This window comes from Conger conger, chromosome 12 (genome assembly GCF_963514075.1).
Source record: "Conger conger chromosome 12, fConCon1.1, whole genome shotgun sequence".
In the NCBI taxonomy this organism is placed as follows: domain Eukaryota; kingdom Metazoa; phylum Chordata; class Actinopteri; order Anguilliformes; family Congridae; genus Conger; species Conger conger.
In genome coordinates this window covers 27,129,760-27,144,500 of record NC_083771.1, presented here as the reverse complement: position 1 = coordinate 27,144,500, position 14,741 = coordinate 27,129,760, and the positions used below count along the sequence as shown (strand labels likewise).

General features: G+C 43.5%; 1 protein-coding gene across 1 annotated transcript; it reads left to right on the top strand.

Annotated features, from left to right (window-relative positions):
- The first annotated feature begins 241 nt into the window (after positions 1 to 241).
- On the top strand, positions 242 to 9,644 carry LOC133142057 (myosin regulatory light chain 2, ventricular/cardiac muscle isoform-like). The gene is made up of 7 exons (XM_061262998.1): positions 242 to 342; positions 5,908 to 5,994; positions 6,734 to 6,809; positions 7,716 to 7,820; positions 7,924 to 8,002; positions 9,023 to 9,071; positions 9,540 to 9,644. Exons 1-7 carry the CDS (start codon positions 340 to 342, stop codon positions 9,642 to 9,644), a joined length of 504 nt encoding a protein of 167 aa, XP_061118982.1. The 5' UTR covers positions 242 to 339.
- The last annotated feature ends 5,097 nt before the right edge of the window (positions 9,645 to 14,741 follow it).

The following is a 14,741-nucleotide window of genomic DNA, read 5'->3' as shown; positions in this document are numbered from 1 at the left end:
TCTGCTTTGGGAGCCAAGGCTGAGGCCCCTTCAAAGGAGGTCGGGGTGGAAACGAGATGGAGAGGGGGGTACGGAGGAGGAGGGGTGAGAGAGTGATGTTTCTGTGACCTTCAGTCCCTGCTTATTCTATCCCACTCTTTTTCTCCACAGTTTGCTGACAATCAACCCAGAGGCACAGAGTTCAGGAGGGGGGGTGGGGGGTTTACCTGTCACTTCCTAAAGAAGGCATGGTTTATTTATACCACCTGGTGACTGTGTGTGGGAGTACATAAGGACACCCCTGTGCTCCTTGCCATTCTCTAGAGTTCAGCTCAGTCACAAACGCCTTCAGCTTCAGCCATGGTGAGTGGGGTTGGGTCGGGGTGGGGGGGCTCCATGAGTGCCTCGGTGTAGGGAAGGGTTATGGGTCCGAATCGTAGAGGGGGCTTCGTATTAAACTCTGTGATGAAGGTGGAGCTGTTGGACAGGGGAGGTGGCGGCTGTTTTTTGGGGTGAAAAAACACTGAAGGCTGAGCAGAGATGCTCGGAGCCAGAGGGGAATCCTCTGGTTTATTTGTTTTGCATGTGTTCTAGGGGCGACATTGGGAAATGTAGTGAGTGGATGAATGGGGTTGGTGGTCTATGTCTCAGATCTGGGTAGTGGTTCACCACTTGTTGCTAGTTAGTTTTTTACATTACATTACAAAGCATTTAGCAGATCCAGAGCGACGTACAACGGAGTATCTACATGATTGTAAACATTCCACTGCTGCCACACAATTGGCTGATTAGTTTCGTGTCTTGCAGGGTGCTGGCATTGGTTGACAGGACATTACCATGGTGATTGTGGAGTATGTGGTGTTAGCTGGGGAGTAATGGTCCTTTCAGCAGAGAGCTGTGCATGTGAGCTATTCAGAAGAGTGCATTTATAGACTTTCATGCATTGGCAGTGCCTTGAAAAAGTGTTTGAATTAGTTTTTCATTGATTTTAGAAAGTATTTTACATTTTACATAATCCAAGTGTCTTGAATGACAAAAACATATTGAAATTAAAATATTTTCTCATATATATATATATATATATATATATATATATATATATATATATATATATATATATACACTCATCAAGCAGTTTATTAGGAACATTTCTACTTATTATTACACCTACTTATTCATGCGATTATCTAATCAGCCAATTGTGTAGCAGCAGTGCAATGCATGCAATCATGTAGATACAGGTCAGGAGCTTCAGTTAATGTTCTCATCACATTTTTCTCAAAGAAAAATGTGATCTAAGTGACTTTGACCATGGAATGATTGTTGGTGGCAAACAGGGTGGTTTGAGTATCTCAGAAACTGCTGATCTCCTGGGATTTTCATGCACACTAGTCTCGAGAGTTTGCAAAGAATGATGCAAAAAAAAAAATTAATAATAATAATCCAGTGAGCAGCAGTTCTGCACACAGAAATGCTTTGTTAGTGAGAGACATCTGTGGAGAATGGCCAGTCTGGTCAAAGCTGACAGGAAGGTAATAGTAATGCAAATAACCACACATTACAACAGTGGTATGTAGAAACACATGTCTGACTGTATCATAACTGTAATATATAGGCTAGGCTACAGCAGTAGAAGTCTAGAGATTATACACTCAATGAGTACTTCATTAGGTATTAATGAAGTACTCACTGAGTGTATAATCTCTAGTTTCAAGCTGGTTCCATGAACATGACAGTAATCCAGTAAAGCACAAATAGAGCACCTTGGATGTTTGCACCATGCATGTGTGTCTAAAAAATGTAAACTGTGTTGCTATCGAGTCATAGATCTTTCCAGCGCTTTGTTGAATCCATATTGTGAGGTTGTCTTGGATGCAATGGGTAGCTCTTGACGGTCATAGAGGTACACCGAATAAAGTGGCCAGAATGTGTACTTTCTATTGTCACGATGAATTTGCAATTAAGACACAAGACCCAGCGCAGACATAATGCATCTATTTTCTTCCTCTTTAACTGGAACTGCAGACCATACATTTAAACGTTAAAGTTCAAATTTGGTTATAATGACTAGTTCAATTTCAAGTCAAAACATACTAGATAGCATGGTGCTGCAGGTTTTCTATTTGGAATATTAGCTGTTGCCTACAGCCTCATAACTCTTAAGTGGATAGGCTACAGCAGTAGAAGTCTAAACAATAAGCCTAATAAATACATAATAATGTGCACACTGAGGGTACGTATTTTATTTCATTTTGAATGAATGTCCCATTATGGACAGAGCTCCCGGAAGTCAAAATGTAATATCTTAATTTGAGGAGGCAGGGGCTCAGGAGGTTAATCGTACAATAGGTAATTTCAGACTTCTAACGGCTATGGGAGCAATTGCAGCAACAAACCCACTCAAACCACAACACTGTTTATCCCCACCCCTTCTCTGTGAATGCGCTGACTTTTAAACGTCATTGGCTGTGGTAGTTAGAACCAATTTTCAAACAATGAGCTTGAGTTATTGTACAGCTGTATGATGTTTTACAGAGTGCCTGTCAACTGCTTATTTTGAAAGCCGAATTTAAGTACAAACTACAAACACAGGCAGAGGGTGAGTCAACATGTCAGTGAGCCTTTTTCAATGATAGGAAGGGATTTACAATGGTCTTGTAACAATGTTTCAACACAATGATCTTACCTATTGCACCTTTAATAAAGACAAATTGATGAAGACTGCTCTTTTCACATTCTGCCACAGCATCTCTATTCAAGTCAAGTCAGGACTTTGACTAGACCCCTCCAAAACCTTCATTCTTTTCAGTCAAATGGATGACTTGCTTCAATTGGGTTACGTCTTTTGTTACAAAACCCAATTACTCTTCAGCTTCAGCTCCAGCTTGTAGACAGATGACCAGACACACATTTTCTGGTACAGTGCAGAATTCGTCATTCCTTCAATAATGACAAGTTGGTCCCAAGGCAGCAGAGCATCCACACACCATTACTCTAACAGCACCATGTTTGACCTTTGGTATCATGTTCTTACAGTGAAATGCTGCATTTGCTTTACGCCAGACATAATGGGACCTGTATCATTCCACTTTTGACTCATCTGTCCATATAACATTTTCCCAAAAGGCTTGGGGATCATCCAGGAGCTTTTTTGCAATTGTGAGACAAGCATTGATGTTTCTTTTGGTTAGCAGTGGTTTCTACCTTGCTACTCTCTCAATAATCCCTTCTTTTCCCAGTCTCTTTCTTATTTTAGAGCCATCAACTCTGATATAGCTGAGGCTAGACAGGCCTGCAGGTCTTTGGATGTTCTTCTGGAATTATATGTGTGACTTCCTGGATTAGTTGATGTCACTATGCCCTTGGAGGAAGTTTGGCAAGCCAGCCACTTCATATTCATATTCACCACCATTTTAATTGTTCTCCATTTGGAGATAATGGCTCTCAGTGGAGTCCAAGAGCCTTAGAAATGGCTTAACCCTTTCCAGACTGATATGTTTCTACAACTTTTTTTCTATTCTATCTATTCTGGATTTGATTGTGGCTTGCCAAAGAAAATGAAAGTTCTGCAAAGGAAAGTGGGTGAAAATAACTCCAGCGAGGTGAAAGATTAATATCAAATGATAGTAAGTGTTTGATTGCAGTTATTGCTTCTAAGAGTGGTGCAACCAGTTTTTAAGATTAAGGGAGCCATGACTTTTTCACAAGGGTTATTTGAGTGTTTGACAACTTTTTCCATTAAAGAAATTGAATGGTAATTTATAAAAATGTGTTTTGTGTTTCATCAGGTTCCCTTATGGTAATATTACATTTTGTCTAAAGATCTGAAACCAGTCTGTATGCAAAAGAATGGAGGAAATCAGGATACTTCTTCACAGCACGGTATAATGTATAACTCTCATAGTAAATGGAGACGAGTGAAATCAGGCAGATACAGATCGAATTACCCAGAGAATAAAAGTACACCCCTCCTCACACACACACATCTCTCCAGCTGTGCTTATACTTCTAATAATACTGATAAGGGCTTTATAGGAGACTATACTGGGCCCAAAGTGAGTCATGTGAAATGACCTTTCACTGTCACGTTAAACTGCTGCTGGGTAATCCGCAGGGCCATGGTGAATGGAGGGAATGGCAATTCATCAGACCGCATTTCTCTGCCTTTGCGTCCCATGTGATCTCAAGGCTACACGCAATTTGTGCCTTCGTTCGATTTCCTATGAAATGCACCAGTCAAAATGCGGTTTAACAACCAAGCCTGACCAAGATGCAACCCGGCCCTAGCCCTAACCCTAACCCTAACCCTAACAGCTTGCAAACAAAACAATGGTGGCAAAGTTGTCTGGAAATGAAGAGCAGTGCCTTTACGAAACAAAATCACAACTGCACAAGAGAATTTATCATTTCCACATAATATATAAAATAAAATATATGTGAAAATAAAATGTCACATGTGAACTTGACATTTACAGATGTGTTTCTTCACAAGTGAATTGTTTTCAATGTATTCTTCACATGGGTTGGGTTTTGACATGTAGTTTTTGAACACGTGATTTATTCGGAAGGGATGTCCAAAGTCTCACAAGCCTTTGAGAACATAGATTTATTTCCGATACTTACTGCTGGGATTTATCAAAGCATCAACGATTATATTTTAAGGACCTGTTTAGTGCAGATGTCATTTTGATAGGTGTCATATGAAGGCATATCACGAGGCTGGGAAGCTTTTGCAAGCTGACATTGCTAATTTGACATGGTGCTACATTTCACCTCATTATTACGAATGTCAGCAAGCCAAACAGAAACAGATATCGCCATGCTGTGGCACTCAGTGCCCAGGAGAGAGAGGAGTCTGTCTGCATAAAGTGATGCCCAGTGAATTTGGGTTTTTTTTTTCTCCTTGGCTCAGAATCACCAGCTGTTCCCACAATTCCAGTCAGCTAGTGACTATTTTACACCCTACAGGCCACACAGTACTACAGGAGAGCCAGTGAATATTTTACACCCTACAGGCCACACAGTACTACAGGAGAGCCAGTGACTATTTTACGCCCTACAGACCACACAGTACTACAGGAGAGCCAGTGACTATTTTACACCCTACAGACCACACAGTACTACAGGATAGCCAGTGACTATTTTACACCCTACAGGCCACACAGTACTACAGGAGAGCCAGTGACTATTTTACACCCTACAGGCCACACAGTACTACAGGAGAGCCAGTGACTATTTTACACCCTACAGGACACACAGTACTACAGGAGAGCCAGTGACTATTTTACACCCTACAGGCCACACAGTACTACATGCATACTATGGAGAGGTGTATGTCAAAGTGATGAGTCGGCTAAAGTATACCCTTCTAAATGTTAGCTATATGAAAAAACATGAATGGAAAGGTTCCAATCACTGTACTGTAACTGAACACAAGCTTCCTTTCATGTCTCAGCTTCAATGGATAGGTAAAGGGAAAAGTGATAAAAGTGTGTACTGGATCATCACTCTAAATGAGTTGTTTGTATGCTTGTGCATGCTCGTCAGGGGTAAGGGCGGGTACTCTAACGGAAATGAAAGGCAATATGGCTGGTTATCACCTAAGGTTGTCATAGGCTGGCTCCATGGGGCACAGTTAAGACTTAGTGAGAACGGGGGTGGGATTGAAGAACTGTACCACCGGAATGAACCGATACTGAACTGACTATGTTATGAACCGTTGACTCGCTAGTAGGATCGAACCACCGACTTTGATCGACTTTGTGGGTCCCAGTCAAGTACCTTAACCACTACGCTACAGGCCGCCCATAAAAGAATGTAATGCACAGGTCTCTCTGCATATTATTTTGTGTTGAGTGGATGAAAATGCTCGGGCCTGTGTGAGAGGCATTGCACAGCCCCTAAATCTCTGTTTGGCCCCTGCCACAGGCACCCAAAACCGCCAAGAAGGCAACAGGCGAGGGAGCCAACGTCTTCTCCATGTTCGAGCAGGCCCAGATCGAGGAGTTTAAGGAGGTGAGAATATTTCTGTCTGTCTTTCTCCGCTTCTCGCCTGTCTAAAAATGCTCTCTCTCCCTCTCACTCTCTCCCTGTCTGTGTCCCTCATCTTCTCTCTCCCTCTCCCTCTTTTTACTATGACGACGCATATGTACAGTACCCTAGACTTTATTATACATATGTTTATTTTTTTGTGTGTGTTAGTATAAAATAACACATTTGAGATTTCCAAATATTCATTTTCCAAAAGATTTCATTTTACAGAGACATTTGTGTATTTAATTTTAAAAAGTAACATATTACTGTAAGGAATTTACTACTTTTTACATAAAAACTTGATCAAGGTTGTCTGAGATCAGAAGCAAGGAGCCAACCAAAGTCTGCAGAAGAACTGTGGCAAGTTCTCCAACATGCTTGGAACAACCTCCCTGCTGATTGTCTTATAGAACTGCCGGACAGCATTGGCTATCTCAGAGAAGTGATGCAGTTTTAACGCCGAAGGGTGGTCACAATAAATATTGATTTCATTCAGTTTTTAACGATTCTGCCAAATGACTAAAATGTAATGTAGTACGTTTATTTAGGACCTTTCATTGAATTATTTTTGAAAGAATCTTATCTGTACAGAATGTTATGCAGGTGCCTAAGACTTTTGCACAGTCTTAGGCACCTGCATGTGCATGTCCATGATTAAGCACTCCACTTGAGTTCACACTGGGTGATTTACCTCACTAACGGTCATGGGTCCTGTGGCCAGGCTTTCTCCATCATGGACCAGAACAGAGATGGACTCATAGACAAGAACGACCTGAGAGAGACCTTCTCTGCCCTGGGTGCGTATGAACGTCTTAGTAAATCAGCTGCATGCAGGAATAGCATTAGGAGTGCTTGCAATAAGGGGAGGACTTGCTCAGAAACTGTTACCCAATCATAATCTGACAATGGGATTCCAGAATATCATGTTGTCATATTTGCTTCCAATCAGGGCCACACGCTGGCCAGAGATGTAATAAATACTGAACCAATATAGAAATTATTTATCCAGAATGCAGCAGCTTGTCTGGTCTTCAACCTTCCCAAACACTCGCATGTCACCCCCCTGCTTACTTCCCTCCACTGGCTGCCTGTCATGGCTTGCATCAATTTCAAAACATTGGTGCTAGCCTTCCAAGCAGTTAAGGGGTCAGCTCCAGCTTACCTCCAAAAAATCATCAGACCCTACACCCCTGCCAGACCTCTTTGTTCAGCCACCAAAGGCCGCTTGGAGCCTCCACCTCTCCGATCTTCCACCTCCCGTTCACGGCTACTTTTTGTTGTTCTGGCTCCATGGTGGTGGAACAAACTCCCCGTTGAGGTCAGAACAGCAGAATCTCTTTCGCTCTGGATAAGAGCGTCTGCCAAATGCCATTAATGTAATGTAATGTAATGTATCAATAGAGAGCCTTTCATGAATTTATTTTCAAACTGACTATGCTTCCTGATTAGTGGATTGTCTCTCTGAGATGAGGGGCAGCCTGTAGCCTAGTGGTTAAGATACATGATTAGGTGGTTCGGTGGTTCGATCCCTGGGTGTAGCCATGATAAGATGCACACAGCTGTTGGGCCCTTGAGCAAGGCCCTTAACCCTGCATTGCTCCAGGGGGAACTCTCTCCTGCTGAGTTTAATGAACTGTAAGTGGCTTTGGATAAAGGCGTCAGCTAAATGATATGTAATGTAATGAATGTGTGTACTTTGGCAGGTCGTATGAATGTGAAGCAGGAAGAGATCGATGAGATGCTGAAGGAGGCACCAGGCCCAATAAACTTCACTGTGTTTCTGACCATGTTTGGAGAGAAGCTGAGAGGTGCATGGTTTTAATAAGAGAGCAACAGTAATATAATATGATATATGGGAAATACATGTATGCTTTCAGACCGTGTAAATGTATTGTTGAACTGTTCCTGCAGGCGCTGACCCAGAGGACACCATCCTGAGTGCCTTCAGAGTGTTTGACCCTGAGGGGACGGGCATTCTGAAGAAGGAGTTGTGAGTTCTGTGTGTGAACGCCTCGCATGCAGCCACTGATCCTCCAATCATGTGTGAACCTCGCAGCACTGAGCCTCCACTCCGCTGTGAATACACGCAGTGCATTCACTGAGCCTTCATGTGTGAACCTCGCAGCACTGAGCCTCCACTTCACTGTGAACACATGCATCCTTCCATCCATTATCTGAACCCGCTTATCCTGAACAGGGTCGCGGGGGGGCTGGAGCCTATCCCAGCATACATTGGGCGAAAGGCAGGAATACACCCTGGACAGGTCGCCAGTCCATGGCAGGGCACACACACCGTTCATTCACGCACTCATACATACCGGCAATTTAGACTCTCCAATCAGCCTAACCTGCATGTCTTTGGACTGTGGGAGGAAACCGGAGTACCCGGAGGAAACCCACGCAGACACGGGGAGAACATGCAAACTCCGCACAGAGAGGCCCTGGCCGACGGGGATTCGAACCCAGGACCTCCTTGCTGTGAGGCTGAACACACGTAGTAAATGGTAAATGGTTGGAATTAATATAGCGCCTTTATCCAAAGCGCTGTACAATTGATGCTTCTCATTCACCCATTCATACACACACTCACACACTCACACACCAACGGCGATTGGCTGCCATGCAAGGTACCAACCAGCTCGTCAGGAGCGTTTAGGGGTTAGGTGTCTTGCTCAGGGACACTTCAACACAGCCCGGGCGGGGGATCAAACCGGCAACCCTCGGACTCCCAGACGACTGCTCTTACTGCCTGAGCCATGTCGCCCCCAGTGCATTCAGTGCAGCCCTTCATGTGTGAACCTCGCAGCGCTGAGCCTTCACTCCACTGTGAACACACGCAGTGCATTCACTGAGCCCTTCATGTGTGAACCTCGCAGCGCTGAGCCTTCACTCCACTGTGAACACACGCAGTGCATTCACTGAGCCCTTCATGTGTGAACCTCGCAGCGCTGAGCCTTCACACCACTGTGAACACATGCAGTGCTTTCACTGAGCCCCTCTCTCTTTGCAGTATCACTGAGATACTCACCACTCAGGCAGAGAGGTTCTCCCCTGTCGAGGTGAGTACCAGACCTCCTCCACCGCACATAAACACACACACACACACATTTATACATGCACACACTCATACATATACACACACGCATATGCGGTCATGTACACATACACGTACACACACACACACATACACACACACACACACATTTATACATGAACACGCTCATACATATACACACATGCATATGCGTTCATATACACATACACAAACACACAGGCATACACATGCCAATACTGTATGAGTGCACATACTTGTGTTTGTATATAAATGGACACATGTACTTGAGCTATGCTGTGTGTAGCCGACATACCGAGTTGTGTGTTGTGTATCTGTACGGTATGCTGTTGTGTGTTGTGTGTCCAAATGGCATGCTGTTGCTTGTTGTGTGTCCATGTGATGTGCTGTATTGTGTGTTGTGTATCAGTATGACGTTTTGTACATCAGGAGTCAGCTCTGACCGTCTTTTCAGATGGAGCAGATGTTCACCGCCTTCCCTCCAGATGTGGCTGGTAACCTTGACTACAAGAACCTGGTCTATATCATCACGCACGGAGATGAAAAAGACCAGGAGTAAGATCCTCCAAGACCCTTTGAACCCTTGGACATGCCCCTTTCACCGTATCCCATCCCTCTTCACTTAGCCCCGCCCAGCCGTAAATAAGGAGCCAGCATGCCAGCGAACACAAAGCTTTCTCACAATGTTGCTGCCATGTTATCAGTGCCAAGTGACAATGTTATAACCTTGACAAACCATTCCACTAACATTGTGAGAACATTTTGTGCTTGGCGGGATCTTACTATCTTCTTATTTCTCAATCTTGCTCTGTTAATGACACTCTGGAATCTTGTAAAATAACAATATTGGGAGTTGGGAATTTGCCCTAGCCTAAAATATATTACACATCACTGGCTTTTTTTTGGATATGTGCCTTTACTGCAAGTGTGAAAGTATCCAGTTCAGCCAAGGATTCGATGGGACCCTTAGGCCAGGGTGATTGGAAGGGATAGAACCTAGCATACTGTATGTATACCCTGGGCTCTCAGGAATCCACACCCCCAACCACAACCACAACTCCCTGACCAGCAAGACCACACCCCCAACCACAACCACAACTCCCTGACCAGCAAGGCCACACCCCCAACCACAACCACAACTCCCTGACCAGCAAGGCCACACCCCCAACCACAAACACAACTCCCTGACCAGCAAGGCCACACCCCCAACCACAACCACAACTCCCTGACCAGCAAGGCCACACCCCCAACCACAACCACAACTCCCTGACCAGCAAGGCCACACCCCCAACCACAACCACAACTCCCTGACCAGCAAGGCCACACCCCCAACCACAACCACAACTCCCTGACAAGCAAGGCCACACCCCCAACCACAACTCTCTGACCAGCAAGGCCACAACCACAACTCTCCCTGAGTACTGCAGGACACAGGACAGGGTGAGGCAAATTTTGAGTTCCCTCAAGATGGATGAGAAACCAGATGTAAACCTGTGTGTAAAACCTGTAAAATAAAAAATGTTTAGTCGGATGAGATGTTCATCTCCGTCCCTTCTGCTTATGTCAACACTCCCTCTACCCATTATTATGGTAAAACACACAAAACATGCACACAAACACATAAAACACATTCAACAGGCAAAGTGCATACATGATAATGAAGAATGTTAATCTCTGTCTTTGTTGAGTTTAGTTCCAGCCGTGTTATTTTATTCATGGATGTTTTATGACTGAAAAAAACTGTTTTTACACCAGAAGTGTCAAATGACATTTCTTGAGAACTGAAGTGTTTTATATAATTGCGGTGTGCCGACCTAATTGCTTCAATTAAGCTGCATAAATGTTATCCTTTGCGGCTCATAAAATGCACAGCGGTAAAATCTGAGAAAAGCATTAACTGGGTTGAATTAAGTAATTACAAACCTGTCTGTTATATCAATATGTACACGTCAGCTCCACCGACTTTCACAATCAAATCTCCTATCATTTCATAATGTCTCAACTTTTCATTCTCATTCTTTCTTTCTCTATTCGGTTCTCTGTTTCGCCATTTTCATGAATTAAGGAGGGATTTGAGTAATCGTTTCAGCATTTCTTCATGATAGTGAATACAGTTTGTGTCCACAGTACATATGCAAACATGCTGTGGACCACTTCTGCTACCTGCTGGTGAGAGTGGAGAACAACACTTTTCTAAAATCAAATCTTACATGCCTTACGTTTCAAATGAACAGATGGTACATCATGTCCACACATGTGCATAGCGTTATGATTCCCTCTAAAATTGTCCAGGAACACAATGTCCCTTCAGAGAATAATAGTACAAAGTATGTAAGTAGTTTTAATAAGACAATTCATTGGAATCTTGTTCAAAAACACTGTATAGATGTGACGACAATGTTACATGTAACATGTAACAAATTATTCCTGCAAAAGAAAGCTAAAGATTCCCCCAGAATCCCCAAAAGAGATGTGATCTCAGTTTCTAGCTCTCTTCTTGTTCAGATAGGCTCACCTGGGAGTGTGCATTTGTGTGTGAGTGTACGGTGTATCTGTGTCTGCATGAGTGACTGTGTATGTGCGTGTCGAAGTGTTTGCATGTGTGTCTATGTGTGAGAGCATGTGTGTGAGTCTCAAAGTGTGCTTGTATATGTGGGCATGTCTATGTGTGTCTACATATGCATGTGTGTGTGCATGTCTGTGTATGTGTGTGTGTGTGTGTGTGTGTGTGTGTCTGCTTATAGTCCAGATGTTGTTGTTGTTGATGAGGAAAACATAATTTCAGCCTAGAAGAGGCCTTCCTCACTAAGGCACTGAAGTATCAGCCCCTGGTGTCAGCCATAGAACAACTTGGCTCCAAGTTCAAGCTTTTAGTTTTTAGGGTTTGCAACTGGCAGGAATGCCAAAATTGCGAGCAAAGGTATTGCTCTATGTCAGCAATAAAAGGAAGCCTCCATATTTGGAGGCGGCGATGCTACCTGTACCCCTAATAATCCTGCTAGTGTCCATGTCATTATCCTGTACTGTGTGTCTATAGTGTTTATGTCCTTTACTGTCGCTTTGGTATGTGGACATGAAAAAAACTATTAAATGTGTGTGTGTGTGTAAGTGTGTGTGTTTGTATGAGTGACTGTTTGTATGTGTGTGTGTGTGTGTGTATGAGTGTATGAGTGTGTGTGGTATGTGTGTGTGTATGAGTGTGTGTGGTATGTGTGTGTGTATGAGTGTATGAGTGTGTGTGGTATGTGTGTGTGTGTATGAGTGTATGAGTGTGTGTGGTATGTGTGTGTGTGTATGAGTGTATGTGGTATGTGTGTGTGCATATGAGTGTATGAGTGTGTGTGAGTGTATGAGTGTGTGTGATATGTGTGTGTGAGCGTGTGTGTGTGTGGTATGTGTGAGTGTGTGTGTGGTATGTGTGTGTGTGTGTGTGGTATGTGTGTGTATGAGTGTATGAGTGTGTGTGGTATGTGTGTGTGTGTGTGGTATGTGTGGTATGTGTGTATGAGTGTGTGTGGTATGTGTGTATGAGTGTGTGTGGTATGTGTGTAGGCATTCTGAGATGGACAGGTGTGGGGGATGAGGAGTAGGTGTCCTCGTGGTCTTAATGTGACAGGAGCAGCACTCTGACAGACGGTGTTATTTTTACGTGTGTGGGCTGTGGGGATTGGTGAGGTTATCCGAGGCAAAGCACTGTTTCAGAGATGGGGGTTTGGCAGAGACTGACGCATCTCCTTTCCCAGAGCAGTGACCATCCTCCGTCTTTGCTTTGTTAAGACCTTGGCTTTGGCGCCCGGACATTTCATCCCCCCGGTAACGGATCACTTCTGGAATCGGCCGCCGGGGTGACCGGTTTGCGTATGTCACCGTCTTGAAATTTTGGTTAGAAAAGGGTACCATGGTTTGGCAGACTCCAGGGTGCCCGTTAGGAAAGGGTTGTGGATCGGTGTACAGACTGCAGGCACCCTGATGTGCAGGTATGTGCTGAGGGGGTGTCTCCATGTGTCCTGTATCTTTTACTCCAAGTGTCCAATGCAACCCATTCATGTGATAGAAATCAAAATTCATAGTTATTGTTGCTGTTGTTAATTTTCTTTCATTCATTTTGGTCAAATATATTCTGTAGGGTAACTGAGGGTGGCTGTCTTTTTCTCACTTTGAGCACCTGCCCCTCAAAATGGCTCTGCACTGCCCACCTGGTGTACCTATTTATATCACATGGCATTACAGCACATTCCTTTATCCAGAGCTCCTCATAAAGCAAAACAACATCAAGGACGTCCAGTGGAGTTACGCACATGAGTAACAGTGAAGATAACCCAGTCAAACAACACTCCTGTGACAGGGTGCAACTTTGTCTAAGCACGATATGAATGTAGGTCAACTATGCCACAGCAGAACTGTGGCGTAACCATAGCACAGTCAATCATGAACTAACTCACTTTTGTTGTGGCTCCGTGGTCCGGATATGAGGGGTGTGTATATATAGGATACAATGGCAGATGTGTTGCTATAATACTATGCCCCCATAATCACTGAAGTGAAACAGTGATGCTGACACACACATTCTGGGTTTTATAGTTTCACTCAGAGAACACCAACCACAGGCATGGCAGAGCAAGGGGGCCTGGGCCCTCCTCGCTTTCTGTCTGTCCACTGTGAGGACATACTCAAGTCTTAACGTGCACATTCAGACATAATTCCGCATTACGGATGCACTCATAAATGTTTAATAAATTATTAATATTAAGGTTATATACACTCAGTGATCACTTTATTACTTAGACCTGTACACCAGCTTGTTAATGCTAATATTTCATCAGTCAATCGTGTGGCAGCAACTAAATGCATAAAACCATGCAGGCGTGGTCAAGAGGTTCGGCTGTTTTTCAGACCAGATATCAGAATGGGGAAGAAGCGTGATCTAAGTGACTTTGACTGCGGAATGATTGTTGGTGCCAGACAGGGTGGATTGAGTATCTCAGAAACTGCTGATCTCCTGGGATTTTCACTTCAACCATGTGCTACACCACCTGATAAATGAATTAGTTTATCTGAACCAAGTGGGTGAAATAATGAGTGAAATCAGGTGGTGTAGCGCACGGCAGGAGCAAAGGCCCGCAGGACATGGAGTTGAGCAGCGCTGATCAACAAGTTACGTTCTAACAGAATAGTCTGTTGACTTGTCATAGTTGTCTGAACACATTCTTTTAATCAACCCGTAAAAAAACATGTCTCTTTGTGTCATTATATCTGAACGCCCAAATGAAATAAACAAAACTTGGTTTTGCTCACAACTACTGTATCTTTGAACATGAACACTGATTTTTTCATTGGATATTTGCCTGTCATTTACAAATTGTAATTATAATCCAATGGATTGGATTAATTTTTAATTGGTACATAAATATTGGCATGTGAATAATACAATAAATTAAAGGAACCTTTGAGCCAGAGATGAGATCCAAGCTGAACTGACCTTCTGGGAATTCATAGAATATAACCATTTTTTCTTTCTGACAGGAAAATGGGTATACATATTTATATTTAAATTATAGTAGAATTGCAGGTGGCAGGTTCAATATCATCAAGCAATTCTGGGAATGGATGACTGCGCTCACCTGCAGAAACATATTATCTTCTGACACTAAGAAGC